This window comes from Podarcis gaigeae, assembly GCF_964106915.1.
Source record: "Podarcis gaigeae genome assembly, chromosome: 14".
Classification (NCBI taxonomy): Eukaryota; Metazoa; Chordata; class Lepidosauria; order Squamata; family Lacertidae; genus Podarcis; species Podarcis gaigeae.
In genome coordinates, this window is record NC_139690.1 from 28644692 (window position 1) to 28659061 (window position 14370).

A 14370-nucleotide genomic window follows, 5' to 3' on the forward strand; every position below is an offset into this window, starting at 1 on the left:
GGGCGGGGCCTGCAGCGTGGCCGGCCGGAGCCGCCGCGCGAACGCCCGAGGGGGCGGGGCAAGGCGTTCTTCTCGCGCGTGCGCTCGCTCCCCGCCTTTTTTTTTTTTGCCTGTGCGCGCGCGCTCGCTCGTCTCTGTGTCTTTTGGGGGAGGATTCGCAGCTCACGCGACCCCCCGTCCTCCCCTCCGAGAGGCCTCCTTCTCCGCCTGGCGCAGGATGGACCCCGCGGGGAGCCCGCTGGACTTAGGCTTCTGCCCGTCGGCGCCCTGCCTGCTGGTGGAGGACTCGCAGCCGGAGCCGGACTCCGCCCAGGACGACGGCGAGGAGCCGCAGGCCCTGCCCGGCCTGAAGAGGAGGTGGCAGCGACCAGGGGCGGAGGACGAGACGGATGGGCCGCGGGTCGTTCCGGGAGCGAAGGCGGCAGGAGGAGGCCCGGAGGAGCAGCAGGAGGAGGGCCGGGGCTGTGAGGGGGCTGAGCGGGGTCCCGCAGGGGGCTCTGGGCCCGCTCCCTTGCCGCCTTCGCTGCCGGCCTCCGACTCGCCCCGCGCCCTCCTCAGCCAGGTCCTGGAGCAGCTGCCGCCGCCGCTCGCCAGGAACACCAGGTGGGCACCTCCATTCCTTCTCCGCGGGCGGGCTTTCGGCCTGCTTGACCCCTCTGAGACGTTGCTTGTCTCCCTTGCAGGGCGGCGGACGACCCCCGCGGCGGCGGCGCTGCTGCTGCACCGAGCTCGCTCTGCGCGGAAGGTAAGTGGCCTCCTCCGCCTGCTGCTGCTGGGGACGGCCCTTGGGGGCTGCCCCTTCGCCATTGCTGAGAATCCAGCCCCGTGGTGGGGGGGGGGGCTGCTGCACAGGCCGTCGTCTGTTCTCGCTGGAGGCTGTCCTTGAACGGTGGGGGGGGGGTCGGGTCTCCTCCTGACTGTTCTGCAGCCCTCTTGGGTTCACAAGTAACCTTGGCGGGGTGGGAGAGGGAGGGGTTGTGGGCCAGGCCCATTTCCTCCCTTTGGATGCTGGAGCCCTTCCACATGTGCTGAGGAAGTTCTTATCTTCTGATGCTAGAATCAGGCATGTCACAGCTGGGCTTCGGTGTTTTGGAGCTCTCCCAGAGCCAGAACCTTGAAGACGACTCCACAGCTAGTGTGGTTAGTGATAAGGAGCAGCTGCAACCCAAAGTGGCCTTGGAAGAAGAGGAGCAGGAGGAGGATTCCAAGGGCGGTAGGTGAAGTGGGGGCGGCGTCCTGAGCAGCCCTTTCCTCTGGGATAGGAAAACTTCACTCCAACTCTTCTGTTAAACTACTCACACTGCCTCAAAAGGACTTCAAGCCCAAACAGAACCTTCTTTCTTTTAAACCATCCTTACTTGTTCATTCGTTTGAAGAACATTTTACCCAGTTTACAGTGTAGATGGCAAAAGCTTCCAGAATGGCTTACAAAGTAAGCGGTCCCTTCCCTTGGGCATACAGTCTAAAAGACATGCATTGGGCAGTGGGGTGAGTGGGGGAAAGCAAGCTCAGGCACCAGGTTTTAAACATATTATTCTTACAACAAGCTGGGATAGAGACAGGCCAGTTACTTCCCCTTCCCGCTTTTCTGCAGCTGGATGGATTGGCTGCCTCTGGGTGACAGATGGGAGCCTTACAGTTCTTTTCTCCTAGTACTTACCAATAAACTGAGTCTCTGGAGTAACAGTACTTTTGTATACAGTATCCCTGCAAGGTACTTGAGGGACTGTAGCTGCCAGTGGTAGAGTATGTAGTTTGCAAGCAGAAACAAGGGAGCCTGACTGAGCTTGAGGCCTGGGAAGCTGCTCTCAGAATAGACTGTCCCAGACTAGGGGGGCAAATAATCTGATCACATATCAGGCAGCTTCTTATGTTCCTAAATCTTTTGAAGATAGTAATGCTGCTTGGATTGTGGTTGGATGTGATGTTATAAGTATCTTTTGGGTTGGCACTCACTGCTATCCTGTTGTCTTCTCCATTAGAGATTGTCTTCTAAACTAACATTGAGTTGTATCCATTGTTAGTACAGTGGTACCTCGCAAGACGAATGCTGCGCAAGACGAAAAACGCACAAGACGAAATAGTTTTCTGTTTTTTGAGTCGTTCCGCAAGACGAATTTCCCTATGGGCTTGCTTCGCAAGACGAAACGTTTTGCGAGTTTGTTTCCTTTTTCTTAAAGCCGCTAAGCCGTTAATAGCTGCTAAGCCGCTAATAGCCGCTAAGCCGCCAAGTGCTTCGCAAGACGAAAAAACCGCAAGACAAAGAGACTCGCGGAACGGATTAATTCCGTCTTGCGAGGCACCACTGTACTACTCTGAATAGACCCGTTGAAATTAGTAGACATGAGTGATCTAGGTTCATTAATTTAAGTTAGGTGCAATCTTAGCAGTGTACATAATAGAATTACCAATAAAACTAGCAAAAAATCCAAAGCCCATAATAGATAATAGGTCATACAGGGAATCCAAGCAGATTTTGACTTAGCACCTAGATCAAAATCAGATTTAGTAATTCTCTGGAAAAGCCCTTAGAATGCAACATAGTGCAGTTGTGCTCTGGTATTTCAAGTGAAGCACCAATTCCTGATGCCTTTTCTGCTCTGCATGCAGATCCAGATGAAGTGACAAAGTCTGGGAGTGACTCTCCTGATAGGTAAATATCTGCTTTCACCTCTCATACTTGTTGGCTAACTTGTTGCATGGTTGAACTTTCAGGAAAGGGGGCATGGAGAGCTTGCCCTCTCTGTAGGGGGTGCAGTTTCTTTGCCCATTAAACCAGCTGTGAAGCACATGTGGTTCCATGAAGTCCTTCTTGCTGTCACACATGTGCCGAACATTCCTGCTGCTGGTAGGAGAGAAGCTGCTACTACTTTTCTGCCTTGTTCTTTGTGAAGGAAAGATATTTTCATTCCTGTTAGTTGGGATTCGGCTTAAAGTATTGGAGGAGCCTTGCTGTTGCCTCCTGGCCAAGAAGGAAAGAAAGAAGGGACAGACCTTCCCATTGGGATTTTGCAGGAGGGGGTTGCACCAAGGTGCTGCTGGCACTCTTACTAAACCTCATTTTAATGAGAGAAAAAAGTTCCCTGACTCTTTTCTCTTTTGCATTACCTAAAGAAATGGTGGAGTAGCTTATAGCCATTCCCACTGGGATTTTTCAGGCCCAGCAGCAAAGTTCTGTTTGCACCTTTGGCAAAGCTCAGCACAAAAGCTAACATTCCTCCACTCCCCAAGTTCTGTGCATGCTTTGTGTCCTGTTTTTAATCCCCAGGGAAGCTATCAGCTTATTTGTGTGGCATTCTTTAAGTTTGTTGTATTGTTTTTCTCAAGATGTAGTCCACCCTGGGGCCTCACAGTGAAGAGCAGGCAACAAATATAAACAATGATACCCTGGGGAATATTGATTACACTTATGTTCCCAGCAGCACCCCAAAAATTCTGCAGTTCCATAAAGAACCTGCAAGGAGTCCAACTTCTGCCAGCCTTCCACTTGACAGAAGGCCACAAGGGACGGATCCCTCTGGGTGGCATACACAGGATGCTGATGTCTTATCTACTCAGGAGGACATGTTTGGCCAGAGCAGCAAAACAGGTGAAAACAGACTGCATGCCTGTGCCGTGGCCCCTGCGACCCATGAGGGGGAAGCAGGTGCAGTTTGCTGAAGCTCTGCCTATCCTGATAGCAAAGGAAGGTTTCCTACTTGATTACTATATAGATAGTGCTACATAGGTTCATGGGACCACATAGACAGATTAGGGTATGTCTCCTATGCACGGCACACAGTTGCTGTGGGAGGAATGGTAGGCAGTTGTTTTGTGGATGATGGGAATTCCAGTGGCACTGATAAAGTTGCCTTTTCAACGGATGTGTTTCTCTGTCACCCTTTGCTGTTGCTGCATTTTGAAAATGCCTCAGTGTTTTGAATTCTTCAAATTTTGCCTCTTTTGTTTGTGCAGATGGCTTTGAATATGTAGTGGTGCAGATAACCAATGCTGAACAAGTTGTACAGGGTTGTCAGATTCTAGCATGGGCTGCTCAAAATGTAGCTCATCAGTTGCATTGCTGACTTGCGTGCAGCACCCTGAGAGTTCTAGTTTTCAGGCAAATATGCAAAATCATTCTTTGGTGACAGCATTAAGACCTGCCAGCTGCCACTGTGGCTGAAGGACATACCATTTGCCCTTCCAACAGTGGCCAATCAGGTGCCCAGGAATAAATTTCTCTAGATTTAGAGATAGCAGCTCTCTGGGAAAATCTCAACCGATCACCAATATTTGATGGTGTTGCTGAGGAATGTAAATCATTTTCCATCCATGTTGGGTTTACTTAAATTTACAGTCATATTTTTGCACATCACAAATTGTGGGTGGTCTTCTGCAATTTTGAGTAGTTGCCACAAGGTATTAAAATTGACTCCAATATAGGGAAAAGATCAGTGCAGCTGGGAGACAGATTTTCAAGGCAGTGTCCATTGGGTTGCTTGACAAAACTGCTAAATGGTTTTGTTAATTTTAATTGCCCTTGTTCCAGATGGTGACAGTGCTGTGTCCAGAGTGGAAGCAGCAAATTCTCCAGTGTGCACTCCTGCCGATTCTCTGCATGTCCTTCATCTCTCTGGACAGGGATCTCTTTCCATGTAAGTAACAAGCCTGCTCAGGTTGTTTTTGTTACCTGTTTCTCTGAATAATTGCTTCTAGGAAGCTGCCTTACACTGAGTCAGGTCCCTTACACTGAGTCAGGTCCATCTAGCTCAGTATTGCTCACACTGACTGGCAGAAGCTTTCCAGGATTTCAGATGGGGGGCATTCCCAGCCGTGCTTGGAAATGCAACCCGGAATTGAACCTTGGGCCTTCCTCATGAAGAAGGTGCTCTTCCACTATGACCTTTTTCCTTCTCGGCTAATTGATGATCCACTTATTACTTCCTTGCCTCCTGAATTCACTAATTGAGTCAGTTGTGCAGTTGGTTATCCCTGTATTGATTGGCACTTATGCTTTCATTGATAGTGTTGTAATTGTGTCCACCTTTCAAAGTAACTGAGCTTTCTTTGCCTCTACTCCTTCTGTGATCGTTGGTCTTTGTTGCCTTCATTTTTCTCCTTTCTGTTCCCTGATGAGGCACACAACCGAGCGCTGCTTGTGTTTCATGTTCAGTGGGAGGTACAAATGTGGTCTGTGCCTGTGAGCTGAGCCTTGGCTTTGGCCTTCACATCTCCGGAATAGATTAGCTTTTTTCTTGTGACCTTGCATATGCAGACAGTGAGGCAACCAAGTGTTCTCTTTTTCTCTGTAGTTGTGCTTCAGGCCTTCCTACGCCATCTCCTGGCATCTCACATTCTGTACCCCTCATCATTCCAAGAAGCCCAACAGAACAGGGAACAGAAGGTACGTCAACTCTTTCTGCTGGAGGCCTTGGTAGCCCTTGGCCCAAGCTATGGTGTTCAAAAAGACAACTTAGTAATGGTGACCCAGGTTTCTTTTCTTTCATTTCTGAGCGAATGTGGAGGCCCCTCCTCTTTTTGAGCACTGAAAGAGGGGTGCAGAGGGCCAGTTGGTGCCCTTCAGCTTTTTTGGCAATGAGATGTTCTGCTCCAGCAGCAGGAACAAGGCTGTCCTCCTCTGCTTAGGCAATAACGTTAATTTATCCACCATCTTCTGTTGCAGCAGCAGCAACAGGAGGAGGAGGAGGAGGAGGGAAGCAAGAAGAAGAAGAGCCAAAGGAGACTCGGACTCCAGGTCTTCCTCAGTCCTCTACACCTGTCGCTCAAGATGCGCCAGCTTTTACTCCAGCATTCACTCCCATACCATCACAACCAGAGTTCTCCCATGTGAGTGGTCAGAAGGTGCCCAGCACTGAGACTGGTCTTCTCTGTGCTGTGTTCATCCTTGGTAGAAGTAAGGAGGCCCCCACGCCTCTTGCCCTACAGTTTGACAATCCTTTCCTTCACTTGTGCTTTTTTGTCATAGGATTTTCGAGACATTCACAAAGCGTTAGCCTGGCTTTGTGTATAGAAGGGCAAATCTCCTGGCCACCATGTTGGTTGTGGAAAACAGGAAGCAATACTTTATGAAGCATCTTGCTTTGTGATTGCCCTGCTGGTGTGTCTCAGTTGCAGTGTCAAGAATTACTTCTGGTTCTCTTGAGAGCTGGCCTGGTTGCAGAATCTCAGGTGTGGAGCTGTCATATTCCAATCTATTTGTGTTTCCCCCTATTTTAGGACACTTTCCTCCCAACTCCAAGCTTAGAGAAAGGGCCTGAGGCACAGACAGAGAAAGGAGATGATTGTGGTGTCAGTTTGCCAGCAGACAGCTCTGAAGTCCCTGAGGCACCTGCATCTGTTGTGGAGGGCCCCTTGTCATGGCCCTCGGGTGAGGCCTGCCTATTGGCGCTGTCTGCTAGTGAGTGCAGCCAGTCCACTGAGGCTGTGCAGCCTGAGGAAACAGCCATGGAAGCTCATGGTCCTCCAGTGGAGAAGCTTGGCTTGGATGGTAGATGTAGCAAGCAGCAGCGGTTTAATGAGGACATCCATTCCTCAACTGGGCAGCCTGCAGGAAGAGGTTCCACTGCCCAAGTTGGAGTTGGAGATGACCTTGCAAGTCAGGGCCACCTCTTGTGCCAGGGGTCTCAGGAGCCAGAATGTGAAGCTGTCCCAGAAACGCCTGGTGAAGCGCAAGGAGAAGCTGAGCTGCTGAGGGACGGAAGGTCTTGCCTTCACTCGACTCACTTTCAGGAAGAAAAGGTGGACCAGCATGTGGAACCTGCTGCAGCCAGAGAAGACTCTGAGAATGTGCTCCAGGCAGCTGGAGAGCCTGCACACCCAGATCCAGGAAACTTAAAAGAAGACCCCTTGGAAGACTTCAAGGAGGAGGCTTCCCTGAACATCGGCCCTGGGGTGACACTGAAGCTCTGTGACTCCCAACCAGAGCTGGAGGGAAGCAGGTCCCAGGGGAGGTCCAGTGTTGCCCCTGGAGTGGGGCTGCCTGCTGCCATCTCTCCAGGCAGAAGCAACTTGGGAAGTGTGCTGGAGGAGGAGGAGAGCTTGCCACTGCTGCCCCCCCAGGAGGAAGGGAGCGGTGTGCCAACAACAGCCAAGGAGGATGAAACTGCAGAGAGCCAAGCAGCAGCAGCACCTCCAGAGCAAGGCAGTAGGAAGTCTGCTGCCCTTCCAGGGAGCCCATCAGTTACTGCAAGGGAAGATTCAGAGCTGGGGTCCTTGCCTGGGAAGGAGAAAGCACCAGCAGTGACTTTGGAAGAGGGATCCCATCCTGGGAGTGCAGAGGACCAGAGGGAGATCCAGCAGAAGCCATGTGGGCTGGAGAGAGAGGTGCAGCTGTGCAAGAGGGGTCCTGAGCCACCTGCTAGCCTGCCCAGCGGTAAGTGGTTCTGGAGAGTAAGAGCAGCAGTAGAATTGCATCATTGGAAAGCATCCCTGTGGAGTGACCCAGGCTGCCTAGGCTTGAGCCAATGTGGCTGAGAGAGAAAGGAGAGTAGCCTTTTGCAGCTTAAGAAGATAATTTCTCTTGCCCCCTCCTCTCCCTATCCCTCTGCTCTATTGTGTGAGTTCTTTCCTTGAAATACTCTCTAGTGGTTGCCAAAGGGCATGATACACATAGACTGAGATGGAAGCTGTTCCCTTCCTGCCTCTGTGCCTGTCTGGTGTGTGAAGGGTGCATTGCATCTGTTCTCACAGAGGCTGCATTGGCCTGTTGGCTTTTAAATGCTACCTTATTTATTGCTTATTAAGTATATATGTGGACTGCCTAATAGCCAGAGCTCTCTGGGCAGTTCACAGAAGAGAAATGGAAGTACAGGCATAATTCAAATCAGCTCAGATTCCTTTGCAGCTGCAGTGAGAGCCTTCCAGGCTGTTGGAACAGCGTTCTAGTGCTCTCTGTGGCTTGATGACTGGCAAAGTCTCACCCTCCACCCTGCTATCTTTCAGCAGTTACTGTTATCTGTTTTCGGTGATTACATTGTTAGAGAAGCACAGCATGTTCTGTAAGTGCCTGTCTAGAGTACAATATGTTTAGCGTAGGTGGGAGGAGCTGGGATGTTTGTGCACTGGGGACTTGGGCTTTGCTCTGCCCATGGTTTCAACCTTCTGGACTAGAAACTAACCCTCCCCCCCAAAAAAACACACACACATAAAACTGACTTCTCCAGTATCTGTGCCTTGTAATAATAATTTAATAATAATAATAATTTATTATTTGTACCCCGCCCATCTGGTTGGGTTTCCCCAGCCACTCCGGGCGGCTTCCAACAAAGATAAAAGATACACTGAAATGTCACATATTTAAAACTTCCCTGAACAGAGCTGCCTTCAGATGTCTTCTGAATGTCAGGTAGATGTTTATCGCTTTGACATCTGATGGGAGGGCATTCCACAGGGCGGGCGCCACTACCGAGAAGGCCCTCTGCCTGGTTCCCTGTAACTTGGCCTCTCGCAGTGAGGGAACCGCCGGAAGGCCCTCGGAGCTGGACCTCAGTGTCCGGGCAGAACGATGGGGGAGGAGACGCTCCTTCAGATATACTGGACCGAGGCCGTTTAGGGCTTTAAAGGTCAGCACCAACACTTTGAATTGTGCTCAGAAACGTACTGGGAGCCAATGTAGGTCTTTCAAGACCGGTGTTATATGGTCTCGGCGGTCGCTCCCAGTCACCAGTCTAGCTGCCGCATTCTGGATTAGTTGTAGTTTCCGGGTCACCTTCAAAGGTAGCCCTATGTAGAGCGCATTGCAGTAGTCCAAGCGGGAGATAACCAGAGCATGTACCACTCTGGCGAGACAGTCTGCAGGCAGATAGGGTCTCAGCCTACGTACCAGATGGAGCTGGTACACAGCTGCCCTGGATACAGATTTGACCTGTGCCTCCATGGACAGCTGTGAGTCCAAAATGACTCCCAGGCTGCGCACCTGGTCCTTCAGGGGCACAGTTACCCCATTCAGGACCAGGGAATCCTCCACACCTGCCCGCCTCCTGTCCCCCAAAAACAGTACTTCTGTCTTGTCAGGATTCAACCTCAATCTGTTAGCCGCCATCCATCCTCCAACCGCTTCCAGACACTCACACAGGACCTTCACCGCCTTCACTGGTTCTGATTTAAAAGAGAGGTAGAGCTGGGTATCATCTGCATACTGATGAACACCCAGCCCAAACCTCCTGATGATCTCTCCCAGTGGCTGCATGTAAATGTTGAAAAGCATGGGGGAGAGGACAGAACCCTGAGGCACCCCACAAGTGAGCGGCCAGGGGTCTGAACACTCATCCCCCACCACCACTTTCTGAACACGGCCCAGGAGGAAGGAGCGGAACCACTGTATGACAGTGCCCCCAGCTCCCAGCCCCTCAAGACGGTCCAGAAGGATATTATGGTTGATGGTATCAAACGCCGCTGAGAGATCCAGCAGAACTAGGAAACAGCTCTCACCTTTGTCCCTAGCCCGCCGGAGATCATCAACCAGTGCGACCAAGGCAGTTTCAGTCCCATGATGAGGCCTGAATCCTGACTGGAAGGGATCCAAATGGTCCGCTTCTTCCAGGCGTGCCTGGAGTTGTTCAGCAACCACTCGCTCAATCACCTTGCCCAAGAATGGAAGGTTTGAGACTGGGCGATAATTGGCCATCGTGGCCACATCTAAAGATGTTTTTTTAAGAAGCGGTTTAATAACCGCCTCTTTCAGCGGGTCTGGGAAGGCTCCCTCACGGAGGGAAGCATTCACCACCCCACGAAGCCCATCGCCCAGTCCTTCCCGGCTAGCTTTTATAAGCCAGGATGGGCAAGGATCCAGGAGACAGGTGGTTGGCTTCACTCGTCCAAGCAGCCTGTCCATATCCTCGGAGGTAACAGATTGGAATTGATCCCACACAACTTGACTAGACAGGACTCTAGCACTCCCCCGGCCCTGCTCCCACGGTGGAGTCTACTTCTTCCCGAATCTGAGCGATTTTATCTGCAAAAAACTTTGCAAAATCATTGCAGGAGAACATGTGGCCCGTACTGGGCCCTGATGTTGCAGGTGGTTCCGCTAAATTGTGAACCACCTGAAAAAGTCTCCTGCTGCTGTTTTCTGCAGATGCAATAGAGGCGGTGAAGAAAGTCTTCTTCGCCGTCGCTATCGCCACTTGGTAGGCTCGACGTTGAGCTCTAACCTGTGTCCAGTCAGATTCGGAATGAGTTATCCGCCACCGGCGCTCTAGCCGTCTCAACGATTGTTTCATTGCCCTCAGATCCATGGAAAACCATGGGGCTCTCCGGGCTCCATGCAATCGGAGAGGGCGCTTCGGAGCCAAACAGTCAATAGCCCTGGTTAACTCCACATTCCAGCGGGCCACCAGGGAATCAGCTGAAAGGCCATCAACATGGGATAAAGCATCCCCTACCACTCTCTGGAAACCATTTGGATCCATTAAGTGGCGGGGGCGGACCATCCGAATCGGTCCCACCTCCCTGCAGAGGGGATGGGTCGCAGAGAAGTCCAGTTGCACCAGGAAGTGATCTGACCATGGCACTTCTTTCATTTCGCTTTTACTTAGTGTCAGATCACCAACATCCATAGAGGTAAACACCAGGTCCAAGGCATGTCCGTGGCTATGGGTTGGGCCAAACTTATTCAGGGACAGCCCCATGGAGGCCATGCTTTCCACGAAGTCCCGAGCGGCCCCTTGTAAGGTCGTGTCGGCATGGATGTTAAAATCCCCTAGGACAACCAAGCTAGGTGTCTCCAGGAGAACATCCGCCACGACCTGAAGCAGCTCGGGCAGGGAATCCTTGGTGCAGCGGGGAGGTCGGTACACCAAAAGGAATCCTGTACTGCCCCTATTGCCCAACTTCCAGAACATGCACTCGGAAAACCGTGTCTTCCCAATAGGACGCCTGGTGCAAACTAATGACTTCCTAAAAATCACTGCAACCCCCCCTCCCCGCCCACATGACCTGGGTTGCTGTGCGTAAGAGAAACCTGGTGGACAAGCAGCGGCAAGGACAGGCCCATCTGCTTCATCCAACCAAGTCTCTGTTACACATGCCAGGTCGAGTCCTCCATCCATGATCAAGTCATGGATGGCAGTGGTCTTATGAATCATTGACCTGGCACTGCACAGCAACACTTTCAGGTCATGTGGGTATCCCTTGCTGATTCTAGTATCCATCCGGTCAGGACCAGACCCAGAGGCAGGGATAGTCCTCAGACAACGACTAAACCTGCCTCCTCTGTAATGACATGGGCTGGTCTTAGCGTAACTCCTCCTCCTACCCGTGATCACTGAGATCGGTTGTCCCAGTGCATCCCCCCCGTGGAACATGCCCCAGCCATTTTGTTGGCTGGGACCTACTCCCCAGCAGCCCTGAACCCTCCCCTTAAGAACAAAATTACACCTTAAAAAAAAACCAAATAAAACAATACAAGCAAAAAACAATAATAATTACAAAAACATAAAATTAAACAAATTCCCAGGCCCAATAAACATCCATCCCCCCCCCACCCCACCCCCCACATACAAAAATTCAAAATAAAATTTTTAAAACATTTTAAAAGCACTCTGCACCCATCCAGCAGTAACAGCAACTGTCCTAGTGAGGCCCGTCAGGCCCAGCCCTGGGCCAGGTGGTAAGTGGCAGTAAGGAGCAGGACCCTCAGACACTCACACAGGAGAGTCCTCCTGGGCAGCAGAGCACAGCAGTCCCTATGAGGCTTCGGCCCCGCCCCAGGCCAGATGGTGAGTGGCAGGAAGGAGCAGGGCCCTCAGACACTCACACGGGAGAGTCCTCCTGGGCAGCGGAGCGCAGCAGTCCTTATGAGGCTTCAGGCCCCGCCCCAGGCCAGATGGTGAGTGGCAGGAAGGAGCAGGGCCCTCAGACACTCACACGGGAGAGTCCTCCTGGGCAGCGGAGCGCAGCAGTCCTTATGAGGCTTCAGGCCCCGCCCCAGGCCAGATGGTGAGTGGCAGGAAGGAGCAGGGCCCTCAGACACTCACACGGGAGAGTCCTCCTGGGCAGCGGAGCGCAGCAGTCCTTATGAGGCTTCAGGCCCCGCCCCAGGCCAGATGGTGAGTGGCAGGAAGGAGCAGGGCCCTCAGACACTCACACAGGAGAGTCCTCCTGGGCAGCAGAGCACAGCAGTCCTTGTGAGGCTTCAGGCCCTGCCCTGGGCCAGGTAGATGGTAAGCGGCAAGAGCAGGGTCCTCAGACACCCACACAGGAGAGTTCTCCTGGGCAGCAGAGCGCAGCAGTCCCTGTGAGGCTTCAGGCCCCGCCCCAGGCCAGATGGTGAGTGGCAGGAAGGAGCAGGGCCCTCAGACACTCACACAGGAGAGTCCTCCTGGGCAGCGGAGTGCAGCAGTCCTTATGAGGCTTCAGGCCCCGCCCCAGGCCAGATGGTGAGTGGCAGGAAGGAGCAGGGCCCTCAGACACTCACACAGGAGAGTCCTCCTGGGCAGCAGAGCACAGCAATCCTTGTGAGGCTTCAGGCCCTGCCCTGGGCCAGGTAGATGGTAAGCGGCAAGAGCAGGGTCCTCAGACACCCACACAGGAGAGTTCTCCTGGGCAGCAGAGCGCAGCAGTCCCTGTGAGGCTTCAGGCCCCGCCCCAGGCCAGATGGTGAGTGGCAGGAAGGAGCAGGGCCCTCAGACACTCACACAGGAGAGTCCTCCTGGGCAGCGGAGTGCAGCAGTCCTTATGAGGCTTCAGGCCCCGCCCCGGGCCAGATGGTGAGTGGCAGGAAGGAGCAGGGCCCTCACTCACTCACACCTCTATGCAGCACATGGCAGGAAGTAAGAGGCCTGGGCACAGGATTTGCAAAGGAATCTTCTTGCCTGGTCTCACTCTCTGGAATTATTGTTAAAACAGTGTTTATGGAAGACAATCTTACTCGGCTACGAGTGATCACCAAAGAAGATGACCTTGCCTGGCAGTGTGATGCCATGCTGTTTTCTTCCAGTTGGGGCCCTTGGCTGACCATTTAGCTGCCGAGAATTTGTGGCAAGGAGGGTGCCTAGTAGCAGAATGTGAGCTTACCACCTGTCTGTTGTAATACCTTGTTCCAGGAACCCCCTTTCATCTCGCCCTGCTGAAGGAGAAGCATGTGATTGAGCCTCTGACAGGCATCACACCACCTCACATTGGCCAGCTGAAGAAAGGCCCCAGGCGACACAGCACTCCTATTGGTGAGTAGGAGACGTGGGGTGGGGTTTCTGTGAGTGATAGAGATGGGCACCAGCTGCCTTCCAGCCTTCCCAAAGTGGCCATCTTTCGTCCTTCTCTTTGCCTTCAGAAGGTGTGTGTGCTGGTGGAGAGCAAGGAGGGGACTGATCCAAGCAGCCATCAGTATAGCAAAACCCCAGTGGGAGGGAGGCCCTGTGGTAGCTGTTTACATATTGCCAGAATGGTGTGAGCCTGGAAGATATGACCTTACATTGTGCCATATTGCCTGTTCATTTTGCTCTATTGTCATATCTGACTGGCAGCAGCTGGGGCTTCAAGTGTGAAGAGGATCTCACAGCACCAGCTGACTGATCCCTCTAACTGGAGGGACTGCTAGGGATTGAACCTGGGACCTTGTGCATACAAAGCAAGTGCTCTGCCACTTCCTCTGCCATTTGGAAGCAGCTACAGACCACAAAGGGAATGACAGACTCTGCCCTTGGAGCAGCTGAGAAGTGTGGACAGTTGCTGTCTACACTGTTATAATCTGAAGCAAATCTGGATGCAGCTTCAACTGCTGCTGTGGCTTCCTCCACAGAATTCCAGAAGGTGCAAGGTTTCAAGGGCCCAAATTCTTCTTGGCTCCCTTGCAGAAGTACAACCCACATAGCTTGGATTGGGAGCCCAGCTCATTCAGTCTCTTTCTGATATTAGAGCAGTTGGCCCAAGGGCTAAGGCATATTCTGGTGCTGCAGAGCTGCGATCTGCTTGGGGGTGGCCAAGAGGCGCTCTGTGCTGGTTCTTTCCAGTAAGCCTGGGTGGCTGTTGGTGAACCTGACATCTTGCTTTGCTTGTTTCAGAGGCTGGAAACTGCCCGGACAATACCATAGCAACCAGCGATGTCACAGCTGAGGGCACCAACAATGTGACAGTGGAGAGTGCTCTGACCTCTGTTGAGATGGAGGAGAGTGGCAAAGGGAGCGCTGAGGCCGCCTGTGAGGAGCAGGGGAAGCTGTCCTTGCGCATGAACCTTGTGACCCCGGTGACGGAAGAGAGTGACGAGTCCCTGCCCTTCAGCTTGGACAGTAAGAGATTCAGTGCAAGAGCAGTTGCGGAGCGATGGTCCCCTGCCCTGGACTAGTGACTCCAAACAGTACTGACTACTTGACTAGCAGTCTTTATAGTTCTCATGATTCCATCTCTGCCTGGGAAGGGCTGATTTGGCAGTGC

General features: G+C 52.4%; 1 protein-coding gene across 3 annotated transcripts in view; it reads left to right on the forward strand.

Annotated features, from left to right (window-relative positions):
* The window catches only part of TP53BP1 (tumor protein p53 binding protein 1), a 25771-nt gene continuing 11401 nt past the window's right edge, over positions 1–14370 (forward strand). The window contains exons 1-11 of one of the 3 annotated variants that reach the window (XM_083713321.1): positions 1–603; positions 684–745; positions 1058–1213; positions 2611–2653; positions 3423–3589; positions 4529–4634; positions 5292–5383; positions 5663–5826; positions 6217–7372; positions 13044–13163; positions 14001–14225. In XM_083713321.1, the coding sequence (XP_083569447.1) occupies positions 218–603; positions 684–745; positions 1058–1213; positions 2611–2653; positions 3423–3589; positions 4529–4634; positions 5292–5383; positions 5663–5826; positions 6217–7372; positions 13044–13163; positions 14001–14225 (2677 nt within the window). In that variant the 5' untranslated portion in view covers positions 1–217. Of the gene's footprint in view, positions 604–683; positions 746–1057; positions 1214–2610; positions 2654–3419; positions 3590–4528; positions 4635–5291; positions 5384–5662; positions 5827–6216; positions 7373–13043; positions 13164–14000; positions 14226–14370 lie in introns of all 3 variants that reach the window. The other 2 variants (XM_083713322.1, XM_083713323.1) reach the window with 2 other exon arrangements.